General features: G+C 45.1%; 3 protein-coding genes across 6 annotated transcripts; 1 reads left to right on the forward strand and 2 right to left on the reverse strand.

Annotated features, from left to right (window-relative positions):
* Positions 1-1,159: 1,159 nt before the first annotated feature.
* LOC108152772 (transcription activator MSS11) lies at positions 1,160-14,425 on the reverse strand. Of its 4 annotated transcripts, none has more exons than XM_017282352.2 (5): positions 14,158-14,425; positions 2,711-3,420; positions 2,148-2,643; positions 1,775-2,009; positions 1,160-1,705 (listed from the first exon to the last, which is right to left on the reverse strand). In XM_017282352.2, the coding sequence occupies exons 2-5, from the start codon at positions 3,099-3,101 to the stop codon at positions 1,544-1,546; spliced, it is 1,284 nt and encodes a 427-aa protein (XP_017137841.1). In that variant the 5' UTR covers positions 3,102-3,420; positions 14,158-14,425; the 3' UTR covers positions 1,160-1,543. The 4 variants fall into 4 exon arrangements, with proteins under 4 accessions (XP_017137841.1, XP_017137840.1, XP_017137842.1 ...); XM_017282351.2 differs by lacking the exon at positions 14,158-14,425 and adding an exon at positions 7,405-7,511; XM_017282353.2 differs by lacking the exon at positions 14,158-14,425 and adding an exon at positions 6,946-7,117 and having other exon boundaries at positions 2,238-2,643.
* A 1,034-nt stretch (positions 14,426-15,459) lies between these two features.
* Positions 15,460-16,187, forward strand: LOC108153166 (protein LLP homolog). Its single transcript, XM_017282971.2, has 2 exons — positions 15,460-15,736; positions 15,792-16,187. Exons 1-2 carry the CDS (start codon positions 15,551-15,553, stop codon positions 16,044-16,046), a joined length of 441 nt encoding a protein of 146 aa, XP_017138460.1. The 5' UTR covers positions 15,460-15,550; the 3' UTR covers positions 16,047-16,187.
* Positions 16,143-17,828, reverse strand: LOC108153165 (syntaxin-17). Its single transcript, XM_017282970.2, has 2 exons — positions 17,154-17,828; positions 16,143-17,088 (listed from the first exon to the last, which is right to left on the reverse strand). Exons 1-2 carry the CDS (start codon positions 17,467-17,469, stop codon positions 16,493-16,495), a joined length of 912 nt encoding a protein of 303 aa, XP_017138459.1. The 5' UTR covers positions 17,470-17,828; the 3' UTR covers positions 16,143-16,492.
* Positions 17,829-18,272: the final 444 nt, after the last annotated feature.

Genomic DNA, 18,272 nt, shown 5'->3' on the forward strand with positions numbered 1-18,272 from the left:
TTGGCCCGTGTCTTTCTCTCTGCACTGCTGTCTTGCTATGTCTGTGTTAAGTAAAGTAAAGTTAAGCGCGTTTAATTGCCTCCGCTTGCCAAGCGTGTCTGCCTTAAAATACTAATCACTAATTAGTTAGTCGGCACTTTAGGCTCTCGTTGTGAAAGGCTCGGCTCGTCCGCCCTCTATCCAGCTTGACCCTGGACAACGCTCTGGTGATGGACATCCGCGCAAGGGCACCGCAGCCCTTGTCCATCAACTGTGACGACTGCTCCTTAGATCAGCGCAACTGCTGACCCACTTTCGAATGGATTTTATAGGGTTTTGATTATGGCTTTGGGGAGATTGCCAAGCAAACATTTGCCCAGAGAAAAAGCCCTCAAATTGGAATGTTTATACCTTCAAGAAGTCTTTTCCCTTACACTTTGACATTAATATGAAAATATTTGGTCTTTCCTTTGCTTTAAACTTTGCTGTACCAGTTTTCTCTCAGTGTATGCAGAGTAGGCTTCAAGATCATCGAATCGATTGCAGTCATTGGAAAATGTATTGCAATAATTTTTCTCAATTTTCAACATTCCTTTAAAAGAGTTTTTCTTTTCCCCAACAAATAAAAGGCCAAGTACTTTATAGCATAATCATTTTTGTTTTTTTATTGCAATTTTTTCATTCTTTTCTATATATATTTTTATCATTTTTTTGTCCATTTTCCACACATGTTTTTCCATACATACGCGCGCGCTTTTCAGAACATAAACAGGCATACGACACAGTATTAGGTCTGGTGCCAGGGCTTTAATACAATCTACACATACAATATACATATATATAGATGCACACACTACTATAATTTATATTAATTAATAATAATAAAAAAAAAAATATCCCTAGTCTTTCAACTCGGTAATTACTCAATCAAATCAACATAAAAAATGGTTTACAAAATATACCATAGAACAATCCAGTGTGCTGTTTGTTTAAATAAATAAAATATTTGTGTTTTTTTTTTTTTGTTTTGTTTTGTTTGTTGCACATTAAATCTATATAAAAAAAAATTCTTTTTGCTTGCATATTCAATACATATCTTTTTTTTGTCATTTTTTCGTGTGTGGTTTTTTTGCATTATCATTTTGAAAATTTTTATTGCATTTTTTTGGGGTTTTTGGTATTTTTTCGTGTTTAGATTTTAAGTTGTTTTTTTTTTGTTTGTTTAAATTGAAACTGTGAACGTTAAAATCTACGCATTTACACAGATAGTTAAATTTTTGTTGTTTTGTTTTGTTTTTTTATGCAATTAATTATTAAGTTCATTCATTAAATATATATATGTGTTTTTGTAGCTGCTAGATTTTGATATTTTTCTGGCGAATTTCATTTCGCAGATTTGTTGGGTGTTTCCTTTCTTTTCCTTTCTTTTTTTGGGGTTAAGTTAAAATACTAATTAAAATCGAAGCGCGGCTTGCCCTCGCGCTGCTTTTGCCATGATTGTAATGCTCCTCCTCCAGGGGTTAGTGGAGAGAGGGGGTGGTTGGTGGTGGTGTTGCTGCTGCACTTAGAAGCAGCACTTGCGGTTGTTGTTGGCGCCACTGACCAGCTTGCAGTGCTGCATCTCCGAGCGGCGTGGGCGATGGGACTTGGCCTGGAAATCGCGCACCTTGTTGGACCGCTTGATGGCGCTGCGGCACAGCTGCTGATGCTGCTTCTTGTTGTTGCTCTAGGGGAGGAAAGAGTGTGCGTTAGCATGAGCTGCCACAGAAATGGTGAAGAAATCTGGTGGCATTACCTTCTGGCTTTGGCGTGCCAGAGTCTCCTGCTTCAATTGGGCCGCCGCATGGCGATCGAAGCGAGCGCTATGCGGACGCTGCTCGTGGAGGGCCTGGGCCTGGGCCTGCTCCGGCTCGGCTGCCTCCTGCTGAACCAGCTCCGATTGTGGCGCCTCCGCTGCCACCCCGAGATCAAGATTTACAAAACTTTCGGTGCCCTCCTGGGTGGACCTAATACTACGATAAACAGACATGCTGCAAAGGCAAAAAGGGAATTGAAAAATTAATAAAATCAACGATCCAGTCGATCCTTGGGGAAAGATCTATTTGCGTGCGATTTTTGTGTGGATTGCGGGGGGGGAGGGACAAATGTGTACTATAAAGATCACCAACCTTGGATGCTCAATCAATAGATTCTCAAATGGTGAAGTTTCCATATTGATTGGCCCAATCGAGGTGAAGCATGGTGGCGGTGTTACGTACCAGGACTCCTCCATCAGCACGTTCGCACCCTGACCCTGACCCTGACCCTGGCCCTGGCCCTGGCCGTGGTCGCTGCCGCTTGGCGAGGCCACGTACAGCGACTGGCTGACATTGTCAAGGTCCGCCAGGCTGCTGGGGGGCACACTTCTGGGCGGGCTCAGGGTGGAGATGCTCAGCGGACGGGCCACGCGGGACCGCTGCAAGTGGCTGCGCTGCTGCTGCGGCCGCGGACCGCTGTAAAGGGAATGCGAATTGAAGTGCTGGCGCCGATGGCGCGATGACCCCGATACCGCCTGGCCATGGCCGGAGGAGGAGGAGGAGGTTGCGGCCTTCGGCTGCTGCTGGACCTCGACAACGGAGAGCTCCTCCTCGGAGTCGCTGCGTGGCAGAGAGTCGTCCTCCTCGTCTGGAATGCATATATATATCGAGATTGAAGATCGCTCCTCCCGGGTGGTTGATGTTTAAGGACTTACCCTCCTTCTCTACAATATACCATTCGTCCTCGTCAAAGTCCTCGTCAATGGGGGTCTCACCAGTGGGTGTTAGTAGCTTCGTTATCGTCGCAGTCTGCTGCTTCCTCTGCTGCTGCTGCTGCTGCTGCTGTTGCTGGTTGTATCTCTGCTTGCCACGGCGATTCTTGCCACGGCTCTTGCCGTTGGGGGAGGCGCGCACCGGGCCGCGACTGCTGTTGCCCGCTACGGATGGCGTCGATGAGGTCACCTCAATTACATCTCCCGGGGATGGGGCCTGTTCGATGGCGGTATCACAGGGATCGCTGGCCTGCGCGGGATTCACTTCGTTGTTGTTGCTGGACTCGGACGTTGCTGGCGCTCCAAATAGAAACGTTGCGAGACTGCTTAACATTATACAATGCTGCTGGTTGCGGCTGTTGGGCGTTAGATGGCGCTCTCTTCTCTATATAGTATTGCTTATCGGGTTTTTTCTGAGATCTTCTTACTTTGTTGTAGCGCTTAGTTATACAGTTATCAAGAGATAGAGAGAGAGAAAGAGAGAGAGTTGGTGCGGGGGAGATTGCTAATGTGGTTGTTCCTTGGATTTTGCTTGAACGTTGCTCAGTCTTTTATTTATTCCTTTTTGTTTCTTGTTTCTTTGTTTGTTGCTTTGTACGCTGCTTCGCTTTCGCTGCGTCTGTTTTTGTTACTGTTCTCTTCTAGCGTTGAAGCTGAAAGCGGAGGAGGAGAAAAAGGAAGGAAGCATGAGAATTGAGCGTATTACGTAATCGGCCACCCCACTTCCCCACCTCCCACCTCCTGCATGCTAAGTAAGCAGCTTGTTTGCGTGGGCACACACTCGGTGCAATGGGGCGGATACTTAATTTCATTTAATTGCCATTCTTATACCCTAAAAAAAGTGGAGGTAGTACCAAACGGTTGGTCTTTATGTACAGGGCATAGAAAAAGCAGGCCAACAGCATTTTTAGCATCTATTAATAGACTTTCACATTTCCCTTACAAATTAGGGAAAAATTTCTTTGGTTTAAAAATATAATAGAATGGTTTAAGGATATTTTCCTGTGTTTTGACAGACTATAAAGTACCAAGATACTTCAATTATCTTTTGCTGTTTATCTTGGAACCGACATCTCTTAACTATTGGATTCTGCGCACCGAAAAGTAAGTCTTTTGCGCGCCTCACTGGAGAATCTTGCTCTTGGATTTTGGGGACCGACTCAGCTGCCCAAAGCATAGTCTTCGCTTTTAGGTATGCCCTATGGATCCATGTCCCTCTTTTACCTCTACATTTCTACATTTGCTTCTAAATTGCGATATTGAAAGAGTATCCCACAAGCGGCTTCTTCCTCGATGATTTTCCTTTTTTCGAAAACCAATAATTTAATTGTTTTTCGTTGGAATATTTTGTGTGGTTTTTTCGGCTTGATTTCAATTGAAATGCGAAAGTGAAATTTCCTTTTATACGAATTATCTAAAGGCTGTAATTACTTTTGATTGCATTAATCAGAGTTTTGCGCTGCTTTTCCCCGCTGCTGCAGCAGTGCTCTGCTCTGCTCTGCTCTGCTGTGCTGCGCCTGACAGTTTGACAAGCACTGTGCTGTGCTCTGTGCTGTGTGCTGTGTGCTGACTGACATCCATATAATGGACGGGTGGGGATGGGGGGCCTGTGCCATTAAGTATCGCTGCATAGCCCATTAAGTCTCCCAGTTGATAGCTGGTTGGCCACCCCCTCTCGGGCAGTGCGCTGCCACCACCCCCTGGCTGGCCTTCAACCATCATCCCAAGTAGAGCTCTGTGCATGCGCCGAGCTTATGATCAAGGCAATTATATGTATGGCGGCTGTGTGGCACACACAATCGTTCGAGTACGAGTACGAGTCCGAGTCTATAGTATATATGCAATTTGAATTGAGCACACGTCATGACAATAGGCAAATGTATCTGTATCTTTGCTCCCCCCGCTCCCCCCACACCGCTGTCTCTGATGATTTCTTTTTGCAGCCATTTGCTGATTATCGCATCAGCCTAAAGATGCCAACGGGACCCGGGCCGAGACTCCAGCTCCAGCTCCACTCGGATATATTTGTCGATCAAATTATGCATGAAAGAAGGCAAAAGGCAAACAGAAATAGGATTGGATTGGAGTGGAGTGGAGTTAAAGTTGGAGCTGCAGTTGGCAAAGACAATTGCCGTGGCAATTTGCAATTTGACCGCAAAACGGAAAACGTGAAAATGCTGGAAGGAAAAGCCAACAAAGTGAAATCTCTCCTCTTGCATCAGAGACAGAAAAGCGTACCGTACAGAAATTGGGATTGATGAGGCCCGAGTCCCGGAGTAAATGTCAGCGAAAGTTTGACAATCAAATTTGATGGCGCGGCCATTGACTCCGTTTCAGTGCAAATAAATTGTGTTAATTGCCAGGAGATCGAACCGAAAAGCCCATTAAGCAATAGGGGACCGGGATAACTATCCCCATAATGGCTACGGGCCAAGAAATTTATGTTTCAAGATGCCCCCAGATATGGCCAATTGTTTTCTGCTGCTTGTATTCTCCTTTCTATTCTGTTACGACTTGACCTCAAAATTCCTTACCATATTTCGCCTGACTTTGGCACTCGCTGAATGCATATTAAGCACCACGAAACAAGAAAAAAATATAAATAATATATAGTAGAAATATTTTTCATTACAAATGCATTCGCATTGCACAACGGGCCACAATTGGGGACGACAGGTCCGTGCTGGCATTTTATTAATAAACACGTAGGGCGGACAATCGAAGGTTCTTACTGTTATGTCGGGCACTGTGCACTGTGCACACTCATACTGATAACCCCCCGTGGCGGCAGCCAAACAAAGGCAATGGTCCCAGAATCAGATAGAAATACAGAAATGGTTTCTTTTTGTGTTCTTTTTTTTTTTTGTTTTCTTCTGTGAACTGCAGTAAATTTTTAATTTCACTTTTGTCACATCTGCAGCCAAATAATTCTGACCTTGGGAATGTTTGCTTGGTTGTTATACATATTTACATATTTATCAGAATATATACATATATTCCTAGCAAATATGACATCAGATTGCATTGCCTTTGTTTCTCTTTGGCGCATATTTTAGCCGAGAATTTTTTGTTGATTTTTGCTAACGCCCTGACCTTGATCCGTCTGTGGATTATATAAGTCTAGATATGTGTATATATGCGAAATTGTTATCCGCAAAACAATACCCAGGCATTGTCTGGCCGAACCCAATGATCTTTTGGGAACATCGAAATTAGCTTGTGCCGCGCTATCAGCGACAAAAACAAAACAAAAAACAAAAAACTATTCGCCGACTCACTTCAGTTCCGATAAGCCCCGCCACCCCAGACAGACGCGCCAGACAGACCCGACTATGCTAATAATTTCTATGACTATAGCTATAGTATTGTTTACTACACACACGCGTATACCCTATAGTATAGCTTGGGTCTGGGTCTGGGTCTGGGTCTGGGTCTGTTCCAGGTCCCTGGCGTGTGTTGCAACCGAGCCGACAGTCGAAAGTTCAGTTCAGGCTTTGTTCAATCTCCAGCGGGTGGGAGTGGGGGACTGTGCTAATGAACTTGAACTAATTTAGTATAACTGACAGCTGCAAAGATCAGGGAGTGGGTTTATATTTAGTACAAAGAGAGGGAGAATGATTGATAGATCTGGGGGAAGGAGTGGACTACTGACAGGCAGGAATTTACAAGCAGATATGCTATATTGATGGGTAAATCTGGGAATATATTGTGTTAGTTTCAGTGAAATTTCATCAGCGAAGAACTATCCCCGAAAAAAAGTATATATATATATTGTTACCTCTATCTAAAAGTATTCCCAAACAAAGAAGAATATCTAAAGCTTTCTAAGTACAAACCAATACCCAATCTATACACATATATACATACATTTCGGTCTGATTAGCTTAAAGCTTCAGTGCCAAAGTGCGAAAGTTTCTTTTGTTTTGATGGAATTTCGTTTGTGTTTTTGTTTTGCTGAATTTTTTTTTTATTTTTTAGTTTTTGGGGGGCGACAACAAAAAGCAATCTGTAACAAACACTTGCTGGGGAAAGTTTCACGAAATTATGCAATATCTGCCACAAAAGACCCAACGCCGACTGACGTCAGCCCTGACCTTGGACCCTACACGAAACGGGAAACTAATTGCGGGCACAAAATTGAAACGAATTCGATTGCAGGAGGGGGATGGATCGCTCACCTTTGGGGGGATGACAGCCTTTGCAGGAAAGAAGCGAACGACTGGGTACACGTAAATTGGAAGCAAATCAGATACACAGATGCACAGCCACGGGCACAGATACAGATACGGATACGGATACAGCAGAGAGCCACACTGCGGAGATACAGCCAAGTCGACACTCGATTGCCAACTGAAAATGGCAACGGAAGCGCATTTGAATTTCAAAAGTGGACGCAAGAACAAAAGCTACACCACACACCAGTTCCACTACAATGCTGTGTATGTGTGTGTGTGCTGGGTGTGCGTGTGTGTGTGTGTGTGTGTGGGTTCTGTATCTGTGGCCTCTATGTGGAAGCGCTGCAGTTTAGCCAAAAGTTTTTTTTCTCACTCACAATTTTTAAACAATCTTTTGCACTCACTTGTTCTTAGTGTTAGATACATATGTTTTGTATGGTCTCTCTTTGTTTATTTATTTACCTAATCTTTTCGTGTGAGTTTCACTTTCCTTCTGCTGCACTCGATCGATCGAGCGGCTGCGGCTGCTTTGTGTTGTGTTGTGTTGTGCTGGGTTTCAATTATCAAATGCGAATGCCAGTCAGCATTCGACGGTCGGTTCTGAAGAAGTGCTCCGAGAGAGAGAGAGAGAGTGTGAGAGAGAGAGCCCGGGTCCGAGTCCGACTCCGTGACTCGTACGAGCGGGTGAGAGAGTCACGGAGCCAGAGCAATGATCGCGAGAGCGTATCTAAGCCCATAATTATGTATTTTTTTAAAACGCAAAAAGCGTTTCGGGAGAGCGGGTAAACACGAGCCGGGCGGTAGGGCACGGGGACACACGGGGCTGCAAAGCGCCAAAATTATGCTCCAAGCAGCTGTGCAGTCGCTGGCTTCGTGGTCTCTCCCTCCCGTTATATGCAGAGAGAGAGAGAGAGAGAGGGAGAGAGAGAGAGAGCAAATGATCATACATAAGGTTCGTGATTTTTGTTTACTAACAAAACCGAGCACATCTCGCTCTCTCCCACTCTCTTTCACTGCTTGACTATTGCCCTCTCTTTCTCTATATGTATATTGTGTATATATCTTGCTCTCTCGATCAGCTGCTCTGACGTTTGCGCATTTGACACACTTTCATGGCCCCACTCGCTCTGCCCCCACCCAGCTTTCTGTTGTATCTGTTAGATACTTTTCTATGAGTACTGCCAGACCAAGTGGCTCTTCGCTTCCAACAACTTGCCACGAACTTTATGCGAGCGAGTATCTGTGTGACTAAGCCACTCGAGGGGCGGTAGAGAGGGGCGCTGGGAGGGGCAAAGTAGTTGCCAGCCAGCTGGTGGCTGCTGGCTGTTGGATGTTGGGGCTGCTCCAAAGTTCAATTCGAAAATACAGTTTCTCTGGCAGCAGTCTCTAATATTTTTTCAGATTTTTAATGCCAAGTCACGGATGCCAGAACGGAGCCAGTCGGAACGCATAAAAATGCTAATGAAGTGCCGCTGAGAACTACTCGTCTTCGCTCGCCAAAAGTGTCATTCATTGCGTTGCGGGGGAGACAGGCCCCACATTGAGGGCAGGGCAGGGCAATACCTTGCTCTACTATCGCATTATGCAATACGAAAATCAATTCAAATCAAGCAAATGCCACAATAATCATTAGGTGTCAGGCTGATAAGGCGGGGAGACTTAGGCTATTGGAGGGATTGTCTTTATGAAGGAATACATTCCGATCTTGATCAAATGGAAGGTTCTATGAAATAATGCCATGCCCATGCTGATAATGGACATGCCCAAACCTCCCAGATACCCGTAGAAGATATTTCTGGCAACAAACTCGCGTCCAGGTTCAAGGTTGCCTTCGCCATTAGCTTGTTCTCCCTCCCTCTCTATGTTTCTATATATTTTTAGATATTTTATCATGCAACAGCTGATACACACAGCAGCGACAAGTTGTAGCTTTTGGCCGAGAGAGATGAAAGTACAGCCACAAGAGTGTGTAGAGTGGGGCATACAGGTGCCAAAAGAGCAGCCAAGAGATCTGTATATATGTGTGCCCAAATACATATATGAAAACTTGTGATCCCACACCCCCATACCAAAGTTTTTTTCCCCCCAATAAATCCATGTCCGCACGCGCACCGTTTCTGTTTAAAAAAACAATTCCCCCCCACTTTCCCAACAAGAGGTAAACAATATATTGGATTGGCGTCACAAGAAAGAAGACGCCAACGAAAACAAAATATCAGAAAACTACTCGTGTTTACGCACAACAGCACTTTAAACTCAAATAAACAAAAAACCGAAACCGAAAACGAAAGGGAGTGAAATTTGGGTCTATCTAATCATGTAATGTTTATGCCACGCTACTGGGAGTGAAGGGTGAAGGAACATGGACGTGCAGCAACCATAAATTATAAGCCAGCATCTCGTGTCGTCTCTGGGTCTAACCCCCAACCCCCCCAAAACAGTCTAAACAAACGGACGAGCGGGAGCGGCCAGCATCAAAGTGGGGTGTGGACTGGGCAGAATTTCTTTCATTCTTTTGTGGGCTATTGCGCACTCCGTCCGGAGCGGAGCCCAGCCGGAGTCAAACGCAACTCTGGGGCACCACCCCTCTGGAGCAGCACTGTACTGTACTGCTCCCCACTATGAAGAGTGAAGCATAGCTTGCGGCAACTGCGCAGCAACTGAGTTGTGAAAATGAGACCCAAGCGACGCCAGCGACGACAATAACCATAAAGCAAATGACAAACGCCAACGCATATCGACAGAAGCTTCAAGAGTAGCTACTTTGTTGTCCTATTTTATGTATTCATTCCATACATGTGTTTATGCTTGTGAATCCGATGTGAATGTGATATCTTTCGGGCTGCATGTGGAATTCGTGGTAATGCATACCATATGAGAGATACGAACACAGAGAGTGGGTATATTTCACTCCCATAGTAGGGGAATACAGTGTGTTAGTTCTTCAGTGACTTGTGGGTATGTCAGCCTCTCTCAGGTGTATGGGTACAGGGGCTATGCTTAGGAATACTTCTAGATCTGTCTCTATAGCCACACGTAAAGCTCTCTCTTTTGAGATGACGCCAACGTCATCCCACACACTTGTCGTACGGAGGGGGGGGCCGCCGCCTGTAGATTGGGCAAGACTTGGGCAAGTCCGTTGTGTGAATGCAGCTTATCAAACGATCGATCGATGATAAATATGGCCTTGCCCGCTTGCCGAGAATTTCTATATGCGAGAGATTTCAAGTTCGGTGTACCTTCTGCTGCACTGCCCTCTGCCTGTGTGTGTTAATACATTAATGGCATTTAGATGAGCTTTTATTTTATTATATGTATATACACATATTTATATATAGACTGTATAAATGGATGTTTTATAACGCGTAATTTCAATTAGTACGTGAAACGCAGTTGTGTTTTTGTCATTTTCTTGGACAGAATCGCACTGGGCACGGCGCATTTATTTTATCACTTTGTTTATCATTATCAGGCCCAGTCCCAATACCCGTCCCATCTCTCCTATATACATATGTGTTGGAATAGGGTCAGCCACAGCTTTAGCTCCTTGTCTAATCAATCAATATAATATTCAAACAGTGAATCGATTTACGCGCCCTTATATTCCCAGATTACATCAGGGCTATTCCCTTTCCATCTGTCTGTCTGTCTGTCTGTCCCTAATGACGACCGCAAATCACTCTACTCTCATTAGCTCATCATCCGACTAAATCTAGATGCCAAAGTCTTTACTGTACGGTTGGAAAATTCTGGTCTTTTAGGAACCGAATGAGGAAAAACAGTGCTCAAAGAAAATGGAAACATGGAAATGGAGAGCTTCATAAATCAAGTACTTAGCACGAGATTAATATTGGGTTGCAGGTCTGGATACCATGGATAAATGGTAGAAAGCTTCAACTTTGGGTCGCTATACATTCAGGTATGTACATATATCCACTCTTACGACACAAATCAAAAATCCCATGAAAGGTCCATACAATTCTTTTTACCATTCATCAGTTTTTGTTGATAAACATTGTGTTTAGATACCCACGAAAAATTATGAAATCGCGGTTTTTCCTAAATTTTGTTTTGGAAATTTTAGGTATCCTCTTTTCCCTGTTCAAAAGTTTTCTGTTCTGCAAAAACACACACATTTTTCACTTGAATTAAATGAAAATTAATCTGTCCAATGACCCACTGGAAATGATTTAGGGATTGGCTCTGCCACATCATTTAAACGTGTCAAATGTCGCTTGAGCGTTGGCAATTAAAATTTAAATTTATGGTTGAAATGTAAATCGACAAAGGACCCCCGCCCCGCCTGAACCCCTAACTGTCAGATGAAAATAGTGGGACCCGCAGTGGGGTACGGAGTAACTGTAACAGTTACTGTTACGGATATTCCCCTATTTTCAGGGAGAGAGCCGCTCTCTCTCTCTCTCTCCCCCTGTCTCCCTCTCCCTCTTTCTCGTGGTGTTGAATTTTGTTTACAAACAAAATTGTTTGACCTGCGCAGTGGATGGAGAGTTCCATTTCCTGCTGATTACTTAGCAACCTTCACAGGCAGGCCAGGCCCTGGCCCTATATCGAATGTTTTGGTCTACTCTCTCTCTGTCTCTCTCCACTCTCTTTAACTGCAATTATGTACCATAGTGTGCGTGTGTGTGCGAGAGTGTATCTATGTGTAGATACAGTAAAACAACTTCCGCATTTATTTTTGGGGGCAAAATGTAGGCTCAGCAAAAGTTTCTGCAGCTTCCCGCTCTATGCTTTTGCAGGAGCCTATTTTTAAGCTTCCAGCAGAGGCACCCACTACCCGTTTCCGTTCCCGTACCCGTACCGCCCCGTAGACCCCGTACACCCCTTATCGCCCTTTTGGTTAAGCTGCAAATCGATGAAAGGTTCCGTTCTAGCTGCAAATCAACGCCAGTGGAAAATGAACACGTCAGCAACCCCCAAACCAAGTACAGAGGACGGACCTGGGGGGCTGGGGCACGGGCCACGGGGCATGGGGCACGGGGGGTACTGCGCAGTCCTGGGCCTACCTGGAACCACAACCACCCCACCAATGGAACCCGTCTTACAGCTGCGTTTCGCTCAGGATTATGACATAATTTTTCGACATTTGATGCGCAGTCAACGCAAAAACAACGTTGCATAATTTATTACCGTACGAGTATGCGTCTTGAACTTGACTTTTGGTATCCTTCCAAAACGCCAAACAGGTTCTTCACCGATACGAAAACTCACTTTCTTCTCGCACTCTCCCTCTGTCTCTGCCTCTGCCTCAGCCTGGCAGGGCCATAAATCAGGGACGACAAGAAAGGACCTGTCGGAGAACCCGAAACTGTAAGGTAGCCGTAACCGTAACTGGAACCCAAACAACACGATCAAGTGTTCTTTGTTTGGGATTCTTGTATCTTGTATCTTGTATCTTGTATCTTGTAGCGTGTTTCGTGTGTGTACGAATAGACAGGCGTAATTACAGTTGACTGAAAGTCGGTTGACTAACTTTCTAATTATAGTCGGGGCATTATCTCAGTGCAGGGGTCGGGTCCGTCGGGGCCTCAATGCGTGCCATTTCGGGATTAGCGCGCCAGCTGCCATGGCAGCTACCTGATACCACATTTTGTATGTGGTATGTGGTGTATCCGATTGGTGGCTTGAGACCCTGCTGCGATACCCGAGACCCTTGGGCCCTGACAAAAAGTGCCGCGTCAGTGGTCGGTAGTCGGACGGGAGCGATAACTGTGCCGCACTAATTAAAGCCACTAATGCCGTCTAACGATGACTTAATTGTTTCCATTTCCCCGTTGCTCTGTTTCCCGGTTACCCTGCTGCTGGAAAGCGTCTTAAAGTTGGGCCAGGGCCAGAACCATATACGGCCAAGACCAGTTCAAAAATAGCACACAAAGGAATTGACATGGCTCCTAGTCGAAGTTACCCTTTTGGCCAATTAAAGCGGCCAGATTCGTTGGTCGTGATCTTGCACACTGCAAAGCGAAATGTATCTGGCAGATACACAAATACAGCACTCCTCCGAGTAGCAGAAGCAGCAGCATCAGCTGTTTTGCTGTCGATGTCGTTTATTTTTTCTGTTTTGCTGTACGTTGCGTTTCCTTTTGTTTTTCAATTTTTCTTTCGTTGCCACAGACAAACAACTGGCCAGACTTGATTTATCATCCCGTACTACTATTTCTTCGTACGCCCTCCCTCTCTCCCCACCGTACGTGCACCCCTCTATCCACTCTATACCCTCCACTCCGGATCGGACAACAAACAATGGCAACTGCAAGCACAAGACCTGTTCTGCACATTTTGCTGGATGATTCACTTGGGTTTCGGGGCCTTCTTCTTATTTTATTTATTTTTTTTTTGAGTTGTTGTGGTGGTGGTGGTGGTGGTACCCTCTCTCCCAAAGGTGGCCTCTCCTTCGAGTGGAATCTTCGCATCTTTGCAGCGACCTGGCATAGAGCCAACCACTAATTTTGGCCATTGAAATGCTCTCGTATGCCTCTCCTATATATTATCGCATAGGAAATAAATGCTGCAAGGCTAATTAAGATGTTAATCAGCGAAACATTCATTGCACTTGTCATCTGCCTGATGACAACCCATGAAAACACATCAAGATCGGGGCCAAAGCAAAGCTAAACGATCGGCGAAGGGGGGGGATTAATGCTGGAACTCTGATAACAATCTCCAAACAAATGCTGAAAACGTGATGCAAGTCAAATTTATGGCTATCAAATGGTTGCAATGCAATGGAAAGACCTCCCCCCCCTTTCCCCACAAGAAACTCGAATCTTATTGGGGGAGTGCTCTGGGCTCTAGTCTTTGGGCTTTGGGTTCTGGGTATAAAGAAAAGAACTTTGGCAGAGTCCACACACACACACACACACACACAAACAGATACACCACACAGTCACACACACACAAAAGTGTGAACTCTTTGGATGCGACGAAGGTGCAATCAGATTCTGTTTTTTTTTCTTCTTTTTTTTTTGTTTGTTGTGCATTTTGTGTATGCATCGCTTGGCTGCACTTTCAGATGTGTGTGTACGAGTGTGGAGGCTACATGTAAATGGGCCCAAAACAAATACTTTGAATAAACGCAGTATATACAATATATATATGAAAATGTACATAAGATTTACTGGCGGTATGCCCTTTACTTTTGCTGACTTCCGTTTCGAGTTCTTTTGTTTTGGAGGGGTTAAAAGTTGCACTTACTTGCTGCTCGGGAGTTTTATTGATCGATCGATTGCTGTAGGGGCGAGAGAGACCTTCCTCCTTCGTCAGAGCCACACACAGTTCTAGGTAACACCCGAAAAAACTAGGGAATATTTGCTGGGCAAATGTGTGCAAGTTTTTCACAATTTGTTTGATGTTTTTTTTTTTTTTTTTTTTTTTTGTTTTTCTTCTGATTGTTTCCGTTTTTGTGTGTGAGCGGGGGGGTGAGACCTGACTGAGTGGCAGAGAGCGAACAGCAGAAACTCCGTGTCGTACGACTTTTGGCGAGCGAATGATGGTGGATGGGCCAAAAAACTGGCTGCCACTGCCACTATTGCCTGCACTGGTATTGGTCGGGGTTTACAGCTGAGCTCCGACACAGAAACGGTTTCTACTGCTGCGCATGTGCAGTGTGCAGGAGAGGTCGGTCTACTCGATGCTCTACCTTGAGACAACAACGAAATGTTGGCAATGAGAAGGTTGCTTAACCAACATAAGAACCTTTTAAAGATATTATTTTTCTACGCACAAAACCATTAAAGCAGGCTAAGTTCCAACAAGCAATATAGAGCATCCTATATTCGTATGGATCCGCAAAAACTAGCATTTTATTAAGTATTTGTTCTCTCTCGCTCTCTTGGCTCTCTCTCCAGCAGCTGACTTTTGTTTGTATACAAAAATCATATTGTGAGAGAGAGAGAGAGAGAGAGCACAGCTATTCAAGTGCGTGAGAGCAGACCAAAGGGGAAACTTTTGGAAATGAGGGTTGTATGCACTTGCATACATATAGAAAAAATTGTATTCCCAAAGGATTTACACATATTCGACTAAGAAAAGTGATAAGAACGAAATATATATACAAATATCCAAGTATTTTGGCTTAAATATGTTCTTTATTCTGTATTAAATGGCATTTCAACTTACATTCATATATCATCTGTGGAATTTGAATATTTGAAAATCGATAGATGTGTAAGCAACCATAGACAATACACCATTCGATACTCCAAGAAAATACAACCTTAAATCTTAATACTAAATAATAACCAATTAGTGTGACCACATTAATACCAATCATGGCCAGAGAACGATTAGCTCATTGTGGGTAAAATTAAAATTCACCACACGAAGATGATGAAACTTGAAGAATTTTATCGCAGTTCAGGTGAAAGATATCGTAGTTTTGTTTAACCATAGAGAAAGGATGGATCTAAGTTCGTTCGTTTTCGATCGGTATATTTACGGTATATTTTTAAAATGAGCCGGTATATTTTGGTATATTTCTGAGGGTCAGACCGTATAAATCCGGAACGCAGCACGTGTTTACTTTTTTCGGCAACGCAGTTTCTTTTCGCATACATTTTCAAGGGTGTAGCTTGAATTTTCAGCAAAAATGGGCAGACAAAATCGCTCCCGCAAGCGTCGCGATGAAATGAACAAAATAAAGAAGGCGCGCTACGACGCCAAGGAGCTGATTCGTCTGAAGAAGACGCTGGGTCTGCTGGATGCCGATGGCAATGAGATCATGAAGGATATCGCCGATGTGGTCGAAATCAAGACTTCCAAGGAGATCAAACGGGTAAGCAGAGGGTGTATTCAAAGTAGTCTCCATGCTAAGACGGCATTTTCCACAGGATGCCAAGACCAGGGAGCAGCAGGAGCTGATCTATGAGCACCAAGAGAGCCTGGAGAAGGGCCAGAAGGTCAAAGTTACCAACGAAAAGACTGGCGTGGAGCATGTCTTCAACAGCAAGACTCTGAAGGACCAGTATGGAAACTATCCGGCCTGGTTCAAGAAGAAGAAGACCGCCAAGCGTCTACGCAAGAAGCAGCATTCGCAGACAAAGAACTTCAAGCAGGCCTGGACCACGGTCAATGTGCCGCTCTAAAAGGCTGCTGGGGGGGACGCATTGATAGAGTGTAAGTTCAGGTATAGTCTGGGAGAGTTTGTAGGCGCGTAGATTCCTACAAAACCGACTTCTGTATGTTATAGATAAGAGTTTATATTGCATATTAAAGCCTTAAAACTAGACGTGGAATCTTAAACCTTGCGGCGACGGCACGAAACAAGTAACTATCATAGGAGTCATGGGATGAACAACAACGCTTAAACTAGACAAGGAGGGAAGGGATGTAGCTGCATATTGCAGAAGCAATCACAAAACGAATACAAAACATGGAAATTCAACTAATAGAGGAAATCTATCTCTCGCAGTCACTGCAGAGAGCAATAGCTGCGGACACTGCTCATGACCCCGGTGGTGGCTGACTCCAGGCGCCGCGTGTTTGCAGACCACATGTGCGTGGTGGCCAGGGCAGAGGACATGGTCCTAGGTCATTCAGGCTTCTCCTTCAGTTCCAGTCTCTCGGACGTTGTGTCGCCATCGGTCTCGGCCTGCTGCTCCTCAATGTTCCCGTGCATTACATTCGGATTGGCCTTCAGCACAGAGCCGCCTGTGAAGCCGAGTATGCCACATCCAACGGCGGCCAGTCCGCCAGCCTTCAGACCAGCCACCATGCCGATGGGTCCGCCCACACAGGTGCCCAGCAGAGCACCCATCACCGGGTACATGGCCTTCTTGTAGGTCAGGGCAGAGCGCAGCGACCGTTCGCCTGCCTGCACGTTCTCCAGAGCCTCCTCGGCGTTGTCGGCTATGTTCTGAACAGCCACAGACTGCTCGGCAGTCAGCTGTCGCATGCCGTTGAACATGCCATGCAAGTCGGAGATTTCCTGCTGAAGATTCTCCATTTGGTCGAGACAGGCCTGCCGCTGGGCCAGTTGATGCTCCTCCAGCTGGAAGTTGACCTGCAGCTGGGGCATGTGTTGGTGGGCTTGCAAATTGCCAATGTCCGCGTGCTGCAGCTGATTGTCTTCCTGCTCCTCATCGTACTGCGAGCCCAGCGTTGAGGTGGGAGATTTGAGCTGCAGTTCTGCAAGCCAAACAAAAAATAGATGAGATGTCCTTGAGAGAGATTTAAAGACGATTCACCCGTACCCGCAAAGTATTTCATGCCTGCGAAGGCCTTCTCCTTGCCCGGACGCATCAGTTCGTCGAAGCGCTCCAGGTCCTCCTCGCGCACCTTCTCCCGCAGCGCGTCCATTTCGAGCAAGAGATTCTTGATTTGCTTGATGACGCGCATGGCGTTGAGCTCCTCCCGCTTGATCTTCTGCCAGTCGCCTAGGGCCAGGCTCTTCTCGATGTTGCTGCGGTGGTTCTTCAGCAGGCCCAGATGGTGGGGCACGGCCGTATCTTGGAATCGCTGCACCGACACCTCGGCCTGCTTCAGTGGCAGCTTCTGGTCGCCAGTCATCGCCGCTGCTGCACTTTGTACCTGCTCCAAATTAAAAGTGAAACTGCGCTGTTGGGCGTATAAGAACACTCTCTCCACCCGTGCCCGTGCCCGTGCCCGTGCCCGTTTCCGTGCCTGTGTCGTAGGTCCGAGAGACTTCTTTGTTTTTGTTGCGCTGCGCAGTTAGCACTTGTTTTCCCTGTGACGTCACTTCTCTCTGAGAGATGTGGGTAATCAGCAGATGCAGATCTGAATCTGTCTTCAATGTCGACCCACTAATGGTCGGATTATACGGGTCGCGACACAATCAAGCGCTGATAAAATAATTCCATTGTTTTCCATTTTATTTGTATACAGTGTGATCGATCAAATATACCGTCTGACCCTCAGAAATATACCGAAATATACCGTCTCATTTTCAAAATATACCGATGAAAAAAATCAACTTAACCCACTTAAACCCCCTTTAGTCAAAAAGGACAATATCTTGGGTTCAACCGCGGGTAATAATATTTTCCATTCTTTATCATAATCATCAAAGCGTATCAAAGCTACGACATCTTTTACCTAAACTGCTCTAAAATTCTTCGTGATTCATAATTTTTGTGGAGTGTATTTTAATAATCATGGTCGACAGTGGGCTAATCGTCCTTTGTCTAAGATGGGAAATCATATTCCTCGATTTTGATATTCGGTTGGATATTATTAGCTCAATAGGACCCTCAGCCCTAAATACTTAATTGTACACGGTTGATGGGTCAATTTCCTTAATTTTAAGGACTCCCTTGTATTGAATCGTTTATAAGATAAACATTAAACAAAAA

Source organism: Drosophila miranda, chromosome XR, assembly GCF_003369915.1.
Source record: "Drosophila miranda strain MSH22 chromosome XR, D.miranda_PacBio2.1, whole genome shotgun sequence".
Taxonomy (NCBI): Eukaryota; Metazoa; Arthropoda; class Insecta; order Diptera; family Drosophilidae; genus Drosophila; species Drosophila miranda.

Coding starts and splice junctions, on each gene's coding strand:
- LOC108153166 (XM_017282971.2), top strand. CDS start 15,551: ATGGGCAGACAAAATCGCTCCCGCAAGCGTCGCGATGAAATGAACAAA. Junction 15,737..15,791: donor CTTCCAAGGAGATCAAACGG/GTAAGCAGAGGG, acceptor CATTTTCCACAG/GATGCCAAGACCAGGGAGCA.
- LOC108152772 (XM_017282352.2), bottom strand. CDS start 3,101: ATGTTAAGCAGTCTCGCAACGTTTCTATTTGGAGCGCCAGCAACGTCC. Junction 2,010..2,147: donor CTATTGATTGAGCATCCAAG/GTTGGTGATCTT, acceptor TTGCCTTTGCAG/CATGTCTGTTTATCGTAGTA. Junction 1,706..1,774: donor TGGCACGCCAAAGCCAGAAG/GTAATGCCACCA, acceptor TTCCTCCCCTAG/AGCAACAACAAGAAGCAGCA.
- LOC108153165 (XM_017282970.2), bottom strand. CDS start 17,469: ATGACTGGCGACCAGAAGCTGCCACTGAAGCAGGCCGAGGTGTCGGTG. Junction 17,089..17,153: donor AGGCATGAAATACTTTGCGG/GTACGGGTGAAT, acceptor TTTGGCTTGCAG/AACTGCAGCTCAAATCTCCC.